At 36.9% G+C, this 13,099-nt stretch overlaps 1 protein-coding gene across 1 annotated transcript in view; it reads left to right on the top strand.

Annotated features, from left to right (window-relative positions):
* The window catches only part of LAMA2 (laminin subunit alpha 2), a 607,678-nt gene that overhangs the window by 477,183 nt on the left and 117,396 nt on the right, over positions 1-13,099 (top strand). Inside the window, exon 35 of the mRNA XM_049695645.1 lies at positions 8,979-9,090. Coding sequence (XP_049551602.1) covers positions 8,979-9,090 — 112 coding nt within the window. The remainder of the gene's footprint in view (positions 1-8,978; positions 9,091-13,099) is intronic.

The following is a 13,099-nucleotide window of genomic DNA, read 5'->3' as shown; positions in this document are numbered from 1 at the left end:
CTCATGTTTTTCTCATGATCAGAATAGACATATAGGTTTTTGTAGGGAAGACCACAGAGATAATGTATCATTTTATCACGTCATATTAAGAACCCGTGCAATCAATATGCCTTATTACTGTTGATGTTGATCTTGATCACCTGACTGAGGTAGCATTTGCCAGATTTCTCCACTGGAACATTACTCTTTTTCCCCCTTTCCACACTTCAATACCATTCTTATCTGCCCATTCTTCAGATTTTGTAACATAGAAAGCCTAGAAATAAGACTTCTAAAAGTAAGTATCTCCTTGATAAAGTGAGGATGGGGAGGAAATAGAAATCCTCGCTTATTTATTAACCTTGTCCTCACCAGAAACAGGATTGTCATGGAGACCTTCAATATTCAAAATGATCAATTCTTTCTTTGCCTGTGGTCAATCAGCGTGATAATCAAAAGGTGTATTGATACACATGTAATCATAACTAGAGGACTAGATGACATAAATATCCACTAATATTGGCTGAGACCCCCAGTACCTTTATCTCACAGCCATGAATGATTCAGCAGTTGGGCCCAGAGTATAAATGCAGGGGCCATGACTTCCTATTATCCATGGCTACGTTAGAGGAGATAGTGCCTAAACTAGGAGTGCACATTAGAGTTACGTGGTGCCCAGTCTCACCCCCAAAGGTTGTGATGTATTTGATCTGAGGCACAGTATGAGCATTGGGAGTTTCAAGAGCTTCCAGATGATTCTGATGTCGGCTAAGATTGAAAACTATGGTGAGCCTAGAGGTACCCAGTTCTTCCAGTTCCCTTTCCTCTGGAAAGTGCTTTCACTGCTACAGCCAATCTTTTTGAGAATCCTTTTCTCTACTTTGTTAGCTGGCGAGTCACTTTATGACTAGCACATTCTTTTTTTTATTTTATTTTTTTTGTGGTACGCGGGCCTCTCACTGTTTTGGCCTCTTCCGTTGCGGAGCCAGAGGCTCCGGACGCGCAGGCTCAGTGGCCATGGCTTACGGGCCCAGCTGCTCCGCGGCATGTGGGATCTTCCACGACTGGGGCACGAACCCGTGTCCCCTGCATCGGCAGGCGGACTCTCAACCACTCAACCACTGTGCCACCAGGGAAGCCCGACTAGTACATTCTTTATGTTTGTTAAAACATCTGGCGAGTCTGATCCTGCATAGCTGGTGTGAGCTGCCTTCTGTCCTGCAAGTGCTTGTATATTTTGTGCTTATCTTTTTCATGAAGCAATTTAGTTCTCTGATAGCCCTTGGTAAAGAGAATAATATTCCTCCCCCAGATTAACATTTTAAACATGTATTTTATATAATTTAATGTCAAATATTACATATGCAAAATGTTGCATAATTATGTATCCTTTTCAATGTATTTTAATTTATTGTCATTCCATTTCCCCCTTGGAATATGTTTTTTGAATACGACAATCATATGTTACATGTTCATACTGTCAGACAGTATGATTAGTGTGGAATATTGAGATGTTTTTGATGACAACTCCATATACCTCTGTAGCTACTGTCCTTACCTCCCTCTTCCATTTCACAGCCAAATTTTTTCAAAGACTTGGTCTGCTTTCACTTCTCACTCCACTGTAGTCTAGATTTCCACTCCCAGCCTGCTACTAAAACTGTTTCAACTAGGTAATCAATGACAAGCTGGTCACTAAATCCAGTGGAAACTTGATTTTACTTGAACTTCCTACAGCAATTGGCACTTTTGACCCTATCTTCCTTCTTAACATACTCTCCTCTCTGCTTTTATCTTAATTCTCAGACCTTTCATTTTCAAGCTCTTCCTCTGCCCATCCCTCAAAAGTCGATTTTCTTGGGGTCCAGTCCTCAGTCCACACCTCTTCTCACTTTGTAAACCCTCTCTTTTGGCTTTGATCGCCACATATATGTTTATGATTAATAAGTCCATATTCTCAAGACAGACTTCATTCTCCTGTTTCAGTCCTACGTACCTAACTATCAACTGGACATCTCAAATTAAACTCACCGTCTTCCTCTTAAAACCCATACTTTCTTCTGTTTAGAACACCTCAATGATTTATCCTCCAATATTTACCAGTCTCCCAAAATAGAACTGAAAGGTTGCTCTTCATTCTACCCCAACCCAATTCAGAGGTCTTCTATTACCTCTCTTCCTAAGCTTTATCTAACTCCAAACATTTATTATTCCTACGGCAGAGTGAACTTTCTAAATCACAGATCTGGTCACATCACTCTCCTCCTTCAAATTCTCCATTTTGTTCATTGACATGTGATGCTCTTTCCTCATGGTCTTAATTCCCCAGCCTCATCTCTTCCCCAACTCATGCTCTGGTTATCTGGACCCTGATGCATTGAACATATAAGCCAGAAACCTAGAAATCTTCTTTGATGCCACTTTCTTCCTTCTCATCCTCCCACTTATTTAACCCATTACCAAATACAGTGAGTTCCACTTCTGTGTATAGATCTCATCTTTACTACCCTACTCTCATCCAGCCCTTAGTTTGGGATTAGCTTTCTAGCTTGTCCAGCTTTTATTCTTGTTTTCCTTCGATTGTTCTCCAAGGTATAGCCAGAATGCACTTTTGCTACCCCAAATTTGAACATGGCACCCTAGTGCTTAAACTCGTCCCCCTGGCTTCTCATTGCTCATCAGATAAAGGCCAAAGTCTCACTTTGGCCACATCTCACACCACTTTGACCCTGGCCATCTGTACTCCAGCCATGGTGTCCTTCAATTACTTTGTCCCGCAGAGCCTTTCCGGACCTGTTTTCTTTAGCCTTGAAGTAAATCACTTCCTCCTACATCTTGTTAACTTCTGTTAATTCCAGTTCACTTTCTAAAGCTCAGCTCCTCGAAGTCTACCACAAGTCTTCTGTGATATTCCAGGTGTGATGTGATTCCTCTTATAATTGTGTTATACCACTGTGCTTTTTCTTCAGTTTGTGGTTATAATTTATTTTCATGATCATTAAACAAATACCTCTCTATCCCACCAGACTATAAACTCCAAAAGAGCAGGAAGTGTGGGGTTTTTTCCCCCTTACCACAGTATCACCAGTATCATGTATATAGGAGGTGTTCAGTCAATATTTGTTTAATTAATTAATTAACTAATTGTGAATAATTTTAAAAATAGCATAAAAATAAATGAAAGGTATAGAAACCTACAATAAGCATTAATTTTGAATTTCTCTAAAATGCACTAAAATCAGGCATATAATTATATTGAGTTGAATATTTTGCTTTCTTTGATAAACATCTCTTAACTGTTTATATTTCATAAGGGGTAAATGGAATGTAATAGACTGAACTATATAAAATATCAAAATTTAGCTTTATCTACCTTGTCTCTTACTGTATATTGAAAATCGAATTTAAATGAAGATGAGGCATTTCCAAAATGATGAAACTAGTTTTTAAATGATTTAAGTGCCTACTATATATATATATAAACACACACACACACACACACACATATATATATATTTACAATGCCTTATTTATAGTTTTAAAAGGTTTAAGTTGCCAACAATGTTTTTCATTTCTGCTGTTATATTTTAAAAGAGAGAGAATTTGTAGAGACGTGGATAGACTTAGAGACTGTCATACAGAGTGAAGTAAGTCAGAAAGAGAAAAACAAATATCATATATTAATGCATATATGTGGAATCTAAAAAAATGGTACAGATGAACTGTTTTGCAAGGTAGACATAGACACACAGATGTAGAGAACAAACGTATGGACACCAAGGGAGGAAAGTGGAGGTGGTGGTGGTGGTGGGATGAATTGGGGGATTGGGATTGACATGTATACACTAATATGTATAGAATAGATAATAAGAAGTTGCTGTATAAAAAATAAGTAAATAAAATAATTTTTTTTAAAAGAGAGAGAGATAATGTATAACAAATCACATTTGTTTATTTGGAACTTTCAAAACTGATGCCTGAAATATTTAAGGAGAAATTTCACATAGAACTGACTTATTATCATTCCCCAGGGTCAGTTGATTGTCTCTCTCTTTGTGCTCTGTCTGTCCTAGTAGCTTGTCCTAGTACTTCACTGACCCTTGGATATACAGAACCGGTAGTGTTTGAAGTTGACCCTAAAGAATATCATGTAAATGATTAGATCTCAAATTTAAATTCAGCAGAAAACCTCTGCAAATGCAAAGGTGGATGACATCTAAGCAATGTTGTCCACTCAGTAGTTAGATTTGCTCCATTAGGTTCTAGTTTTAACATAAAGAAGGCGGAAAATGAAAGACACTAGTAATATCCAACCAAGAAAATTATGTGCAGATTTCAAGAGGCACAGTGAGAACTGCTTGAGCTAAAGTAAGAAAGTAATAGCTACATTGTTCAGAAGTAAATGAATGTGTGCCTAATGGTAATGCGTGCTGCCTAGATATAAATACTCAAAAAAAAAAAAAAACACAAAGAAAATAAAAGAAAAATAAAAGGAAAAAATACCTAGTTGAGTGAACTTGAATGTAAAAAAAGATAATCAAAGGGAAGAGAGATACATACAAAGCAGTGTGTGAGCTATCATTTACAAAGGAACACTGGAAATATGTAGAACAGAGGTAAGAGAAAGTAAAAATAAGAAAATCTAAGATAGAGAATGAAAGGAAGATTGTACAACATATTAGGATAAATGAGAAGACATTTGTCAAATACTCAAAGGACAAGATAATAGTGAGTTAGAAGGAAGCTGACTAAGGGATGGGGATGGCAAGTTAATAAAATACAAGGAGAGCCAAACTGAATGAGGCAGACAGCTCCTATCATGGACTATGTAGCCTTCGTCTGTAACATTATCAATAGCCTGTCCTGGTTGAAACTGATTTTTGTAAATTTCACTTTTTACAATCTATCACCACTCCCCATAGGTGATAGTGTATTTGTAATTGCCTTCCTTTATGGAGTCTCTCCTGGGTGGTTTTGACAAGGTGACTCTTCAACTTCATTACTGTGTAATGAGACAGGATTTTTTTTTTTTTAACCATGTCGCACAGCATGTGGGATCCTAGTTCCCCGACCAGGGATCAACCCTGCACCCCCTGCACTGGAAGGCAGAGTCTTAACCACTGGGCCACCAGGGACATGATTTTTTTTTAACGTATCTATATGATATTCTGATATGGATTTTTAAATACGTTTACTAAAACCTAAAGCTTATGCACTTAAAATACATAAAAGCTGGAGCCGTGTCCCTCCTCCCACCCAGAATGCTTAACTTTTTCAAGTATCTTCCCAGTCCTCCTGAATGTTAGCCAAACATAAGTTAATGTTTAATACAGACAGCATACAAGGCTGTGAGACAGAAAATTTGTGTCTTGTCCCCTATTTCCTATATGTGTGGGTTCAGATAAGTCACTTAACCTCTTTATACCTTCATCCTCACCAGTGTGAAAATAGGAATCATGCCCTCTATGTATCTCTAAAGGCAGGAAGAGTAAACGAAACACAAGAGTATTGTCAGCCCTGTGAACACGCATATCAATCTGGGGTACAGCTGAGCCTGACTGTGTAACCCGCCTCTTAGAGGGCTAATATCATAAGTCAATGCCTTTTGGTCCAGGAATCTCACATCTCCTCCTCTCCTGGAGTGCAGCCAAGAGAGGAAGCTCTTTTTGTGCAGAAGGAAGGCTATCTTCTCCCTTAGTAAGTACTGTGCTGGCCATAAAGATTTCTGCCCACCCCCGGCCCCTACCTCCACTCACCCCCACCAGCGTGGTATTTGGTGTGCAATCGCAGGCTAGTTTTGAATTACCAGAAAGCCACTAACTAGAATGGAGTGTGGTTGGGACCAGAGGCACTCAGGCCTGGCTCTCCTCCTAAGCACTCAGCTGTAGCCCTTCAGCAGCAGCTTCCTATAAGGCTGTGAAAAATGTCCAGAAAAAATGCCCAGCCATCCACATTCACTGGTAAGCAAAACCAGGCATATGGCCAGTTTGAATGGTATCAGAAAGGCATATGGAAAGAGATTTTTCTTTCTCCACCAGGCTTTAGAACTTCAAAGGAATAGTTTGTTTGATTATTACTACATCAGTCAATCACCAAACATCCTTGACCCCCTACAGTTTGCCAGGCACTGTTCCTGGCACTCGGAGGAATAAAAAAGAGATAAGATATAACCCTAGCCCCCAAGGATTGCGATTCAATAGATATGACGAAACACCTAAAAAAATAATTACCCATGACAGTCACAAATAGTGGTAATGATAGTTGTTTTTGAAAATCTAAGAAAGGAGCGTATGGGTCAAAATCATTGGGGATGCCTTCACAGAGAAGGTGAAGTTGGAAGCGAATCATCTTGGGGGCTAGATTTATTTTGGATAATTGGAGAGGAGTTAGGGAGCAATAGTGTGAACAAAGCTTTTTCTGGAAAGGTAGGCAATAAGTAGGCAATAAGAATGGCAATAATGTTGACAAGATTAGTTAGGAAATTGTTTAGTCATATATTTAACAACATTCATTCAATATTTGCTGTAAGTGAGATATCATACTAGAAGCTGGATATAAAGTGATGAGCAAACAGACCAAGTTTTTGTCCTCTTAGAGCTTACTTTTTAGTCAAGTAGCCATTACATAGGTATGCCAACACGTAAATAGTAATTCTAAAATGCATGGAGCTATGAAGGAAATATTCTTCTGCAGGAAGCTGAGAAACCTAGATAGGTGCCCTGGGGATGGCCACACCAAGCAGAGATACTTATTAAACTGAAAGCTGATGGATGACAAGGATCCAGCCACTAAAGTGTTGAGCAGAAGCTCATTCCAGGCAAAGACAACAGAATATGAGAAGACCCTAAGAAGGGAAGAGATTGGCATATTACATATAAAAGGAAGCCAGGGAAGCTGATTGCATAGGGTCTTAATTATAACATTTTTGACTTATTTCTTACCATGGGTCATGTAGAATTCTTCACATCTTAATATTGGAGTACTCATGTTACTGGTACTGAGTGTGTTAACAATGACTCTTACACATTTTTCTATAAATTAACTTGATAAATAGAAGTCAAGGCAATGAATATTATCTTGATCATCCAGAATTTTAAAAGGAGAGTGTATCAGTATACATTTATTTTCAAGAAATTAGATGCTTTGAGCATACAAGAGTTGGAAAGCTCGATGGTATGAGATTTATGGGAATTATTACCTTTTAGTAATGTAAATAAGATACTGATGAAGCAAAAAATAAATTTTAGTTCAAATTATAATGTATATTTTCTGTATAGTAAGTGATACTAGTGCTGGTGGTATATTAATTCTTAAGATATTGCAAGATGATAATAATGTAGATCAAATCCCTTATAGTATTCTGTGATATGTGAAATTAGTAGAGATATTATAGAACACAGTAAAATCCAGACTAGACAAACATCTAAAGCAGTTTAGATGACCAACATCTTAAGCAGCTGACCTTAGTAATTCAAAAGCAACATTTAAAAAATTATGTGAGCATACATTTGTGTGGTGTGTATGTGTAGAGTTTCTTGACCCAACTGGACCTCGAATTTAAAAGTGAAAATCATTCCAATATTAATGTTTTGGAAGAGTTAATCCAGAGCATTCTAATATATTGATTAACACACGCCAAATCATTTTGTATATATACTGAAACTATAAAGAGGAATTTTTTAAACTTCCATTGGATTCTTTTCCTTTCATTCTTTTATTTGTGGTGATAATATTTGAAGGTTGAGAAATTAGATGATAATGGCTGGACTTTATATTCTACCTTTTATTTAAAACCTTGAAAACTTTCATGGATTAAACCTCTTATTGCCCCCTGGGAAATCATAGAATGCACTATAATTCCTGCAGCACCTCCTACCATGTTCTGTGCTGGCCAGACAGTTAGTTCTATCTTAAGTTCTATTTAAAATCCGTTTACGTATAAAACAACTTAGATTCTCTGGGCATGTCTAAAATGCAAGCACTCTGGTACGAGATTGTGGAGTATTAATACTCTGCCAGCTTGAACCTTTATTTAAATTGTATTGAGGCAGTTTGTGATTCTTTGATTCATTTTCTGTAGTTAGATTATCCCTATTTTTTAGAAAAGGAAGTCATATTTATTAGCATATGCATACACATTAAAAAACGAAGTATAAACCTATTACAAGGTGCTCTAAGCCTTGTAGTATCTGAAACTTGTAATGTTACACATGCCATTTGATTACATATGGTATATCTTAACTATGAACACATTAAATGGATTCCATTGTGTCAAGTGATATTTTCAATGTGAATAAGGGTGAAACAATATGAGGACATTCTTTGGGATGTCCTCATCCCAAATGTTGTAGATGTTCTATTCTATTTTGTTGATAGTAATATATGGTCCTGTGATTACTGGAATCTTTTTTGGTGATGTCATATGGGGAAAGTTAACATTTATTCTTCTTTAACATTTTACTAGATCTTTACAGTGTTATAAAACAAGCATTTACTACTTAGTAGCTAAGCATTCCCTTTCTTTGTTTCTTTAATTAATGTATTGATCTAAACCGAATCTATAGGATCAAGCTGATTGAGACAGGTTGTCTGTGCCTCTTTCGAGAGATCATTGCTACACTCCACACTTTTTCAGTAAATAAAATATGGACAAAACTGCAACATGTGCAGGCTGAAGAATCCATTAAAGACTTTTGGCAATAGTACCTTAAAAATATTTCAAAAATAATTCTGCTTTATGGCTTCTACTGTGCCATTGCGTACAATGAGGGTTTTAAAAAGACCAAATACAGCTCTCTGATTTCCATTTAATGGAAGAAGTAATAAAGTTTAATTGTATATTTGAGCACGGGCGTCATTTCCAGTACATCTGATCAATAATTCATCAATTTCCTTTGGCTCAAAGTAATATTTGAAAGAAAATGCAGCCGGTGAGAGCTTATCTAGCTGTAGCTTCATCATCTCTATTAATTATGCTTTTCCCGAATTTGGTTCATTAGGCTACCAAAGTGACAGCAGATGGCGAGCAAACTGGACAGGATGCAGAGAGGACCAACACGAGAGCAAACTCCTTAGGAGAATTCATTAAGGACCTGGCCCAGCAGGCAGAAGGTATTAGAAAACTCACAATTTAATCATTATTTCTCCTAACAGGAAAAGAAAAAAAGGATTGCACAGGACTGGAATTTCTCTAGTAAGAGATGACATTTCTAAATTTGAGGGTTGGATTTTTTAAAAGTTTTTTGATCAAGATATTCAAGGGCATTATCAACTGAGAATCTACAGCCTACAGTGTTAAATTTGTGACAGAAGTCAGTGAATTAGGAATTATGAGTACAAAATAGCAGTAAATTGAATGCATTCCTTTATGAATGCTCTGATCCTTGAGGAATGGCTATTGTGATCAAATATGATTAAATTAGTTAATGGGCAACTTATCCTCTGCTATGGTGCTGTTTTTATATTCAGAACTATTTAAAAGATCCTTGATTTTTAAAAAAAAGTTAATTTTATTGTTCTGCTCAGTGCCTTAAAGCAGCACTTAATTTCTCAAAATGACTTTTAAATACTTGGTACCAGTTTTTAATGAACATCTGTTGCTTGGGATTTGGATGTGCTACCTTACCAGAAGCTCTACTGCATTTAGTCCACAATTCTCAAGGGGTTAGTTCTTGGCATCTACCAATCTGATTTGAGAATCAAAGTGGAAGCCATTTTTAGGCAAAAGCCCAGATTAAGAAACTCAAAGAAAACAGATAATGCAAAAAGAAAGAAAAAAAAAACCCTCAAAAAACAAAACAACAAAACATTAGTTCTTAAATATCTACTAATATATGATAAACATGCATGCATGTTGAGAAAATAGGAAAAAGTGTTTTATTTTTGCTTTAAAAATAAAACATTTTTATTGCTCTATAATGTTATACATTTTAAATACTTTGCTTTCTAATATAGCCAAATAAATCAGGACGTGAGAACCTTCAAGGCATATCCTGACAGGTCAGTCTTAGGAATCACTGGCCAAGAAGAGGCAGAAAATTCCAAAGATTCCCCACAGCAAGAAACAACAGAGTTTCAATCTGAGGCATAATCTCAGGCAAGACGTGTCAGGATCCGAAACAGAAGTTACTCCTACCAAAAAAATCTCAGTTAACTCGTTGTGGTTTCTCCTCTGCTAGATGAAGTTGTTGTCCTTTCCCTGTTTTTATTTTCCAGTAATGTTATTAGAAAGTGTCCACCCTCCCTTCCTCCCACCAAAAAAATCCCATTGCAGCTAGAACAGATTCACTCTACCTGGATCCCTGAAGACATTAGTCAGTACTCCAGGGACTTTCCTTTTCCTTCCAACTCAGTCTCAAACACTAACACCCAGCAGCCTATCCTAGGAGCTAATCTTGATCATTTCAATCAAACGTTGCTACATAAGAATAAATCCTAATACACGTTTCCGATAGACTCCAGTACCAGCACTGCCTACTGTATCTACATCTTTGTGCGTGCCACAAAGGCACCAGCAGGGGGCAGAGTGGAGATGATATTTAACCCAGGCTTGGCTCACCATCCACAATCTGTCTGTCAAAGAAAGGGGTTATGTCATCAAAGGTGTCTCCCATTTCCTACATTGTGCATCAGTCAGGTGGTCTGGCTGTGTCTGTCCAAATGGGGCACCTTTTTCTAATTCATGTGAAGTACCATGTGGACAGCTGTGATCCTATACCCGAGGACAAAATGAATACTACTCTCTTCTTCCACCAGGTACTAACGTAAATGATAACAAAAATGGTAACCACAGCTCTTTGTAAAAGAACTTTGACAGAAGTAATCTAGCTATTAAAATTTCATGAAAATTCAAATTTGAATATGCCAGAGTTAAATCATAAAGCGTTTACATATATATAACAAGGCTTGGATGTCTGTATAAACCATTAGCATATGTTCTGATGTATAATAAGACTTAAGAAATGCTGGACACCCTTCTTTCCTGTTCTTCAGGTCTCAATAGTATTAGTCATTCATGATAAATTTACCCATTATAGGATATTTTTCTCAGGTTCAGCATGAAAACCAGCTCTGCTTCTCCTGAGGAATTTATTTATTTAGTTTGTATGTTATGGATACTGTATACCTCTTAAAATACTCCTTTTTATCCTGATGCATTGGCTACTGAGCTGCTTAACACTAGATGTAGGATCCACTGCCCTGGGCGTTCCAGCATATGCATTTCTGTCTAGTAACTCTCTACCTGATTTACATTATTTTTTTTTATCTTTGCTCCATTTCCTTTTATATTTATTTTATCTTGTTTTAAAGATATTTTTAAACGACTTTAAATTCCCTTTGTAATAAGTTAGAAAGAAAATATAATTAAATTTAAAAGATGTGTTTATGTTGCAAGTATTTTTAATACTGTTGAAAACATACTGAAGTGATAGTGTATATCTTGGAATAGTAGACTACATAACACATTTATCTTTAGTTTAAAAGTACTCAGAGAAGTTCCAAATTCCATGTATAGAAGCAAAGGAGCAATCAGACCTCTTCTATTAAAATAATGCTGCTTTCTTAATATAGCATCATTTTGCTAAAGCAGTTTTTGTGTACCCTAATAATTTCTTCTGGTTGCTTACATATTGCTTTCATTTAAAAGAAATGATGCAATCCATCTTTTCCTTTTCTCACTCCATCATTCTTTTTCCACCAAATTCTTCTCTGTAGAAATTTAGCTGTGAGATTAGACCACAAAAGAAATAGTGAGGCTGCATCTCACATTCCTTCCTTCCTCAACACCACCTAGGCCCAGGACCTAAATTCCATCGAATTTCCAAAAATGTCTTTAAGCAAAGTTCATTTATGTATTCATTTAATAATGAAAAAACATACAGCTTTGTCAGGTTAGAAAGTGGGGCTTATCCCTTTCATTTAAAAAAAAAAATGTGAAGACAAATGATGTCATTGGTTACTTACATGCTACAATTGGTTAAAATCAACTGTACAGATAGGCATGCACTCAGACCAAAGGATGGGGCTGTATCATCAGTAGAGCCAAATCTACTACTACCTTTCTTGAAATCTAAAGAGTAGAAACCTTCTTACATTTCATCATCAACATTCTAGCATGGCTTCCCCATAGTCTGCTGGACCAAGGAGCTTTCCAATCAATAGTCCATGGTTACTATGTTTCCTTAACAAGAATGACATGGCCTAGGTGATATCTTACTAATCGTAGTGGTGGAATCTTAAGAAGGTTCTTTGGCATATGTCAAGGGATGACTATGAAGTAGTCAGCCAGAAAGTAGGCACCCTCACCTACTTCTAAGAATAGCACCTGAGCAGTAATTTCTACCACAGGGCTAAGAATGGCCATATTTGTTCTTTAAAAGACCTGATTTAGATTGTTCTGCAGATTAAACTATGGTTATCAGAAATAACAGGTTGACTGCAGCAGTTTTCTAACCAAAGACATTTATCATTAAAAAAGAATTAGAAAGATGCATTTTGGAAAGGGTAGAATTCGAGATTGAAACTCAATTTCTTCTACTAACCCAAGATTCTCAAACTCTAGGTGCATCAGAAGATCGTGGAGGGCTTGTTAAAAACACAAATTGCTGGTCCACACCCCAGACTTTTTGACTCAATAGATCTGTGATGGGACCTGAGAATATACATTTTTAACAAGTTCCCAGGTGATCTGAGGTTGCTAATTTGGGGACCACATTTCAGAACCGCTGTACTAACCCACCATGTCACATCCCCATGGCTGGTCTACTTCGCCTAACTATGTGCACTTTTTTCAGGAGCTCTGTTCATATGACCCTTGGAACAGCTCCCACCAGTGTTAATCAGAAAAGTTTCTCCAAGTATAGAAATGAGTTTTGAAAATTCTTTAGGTCTTAAAGAGGTCTTAGGATACAGCTTTGAATGGTAGAAAATGTCTCTTGGCCAACCCATAGCCTTTATTCTGGGGATTTTCATAGGTAATATTATATAATAGAAATAGTGTTCAGAAGATAAAAGAGTTCAGAAAAACACCTCTCTTCATCTTGCTAAATTAATGCTCCATAGAACACGCTTCAGGAAAAGTTGGTCTAAAACTAAGGTAGAACTGTGTACAGGTTTCAGT

This window comes from Orcinus orca, chromosome 12 (assembly GCF_937001465.1).
Source record: "Orcinus orca chromosome 12, mOrcOrc1.1, whole genome shotgun sequence".
NCBI lineage: Eukaryota > Metazoa > Chordata > Mammalia > Artiodactyla > Delphinidae > Orcinus > Orcinus orca.
The sequence above is the reverse complement of the archived record's forward strand: the minus strand, read 5'-3'. Positions and strand labels throughout refer to the sequence as shown.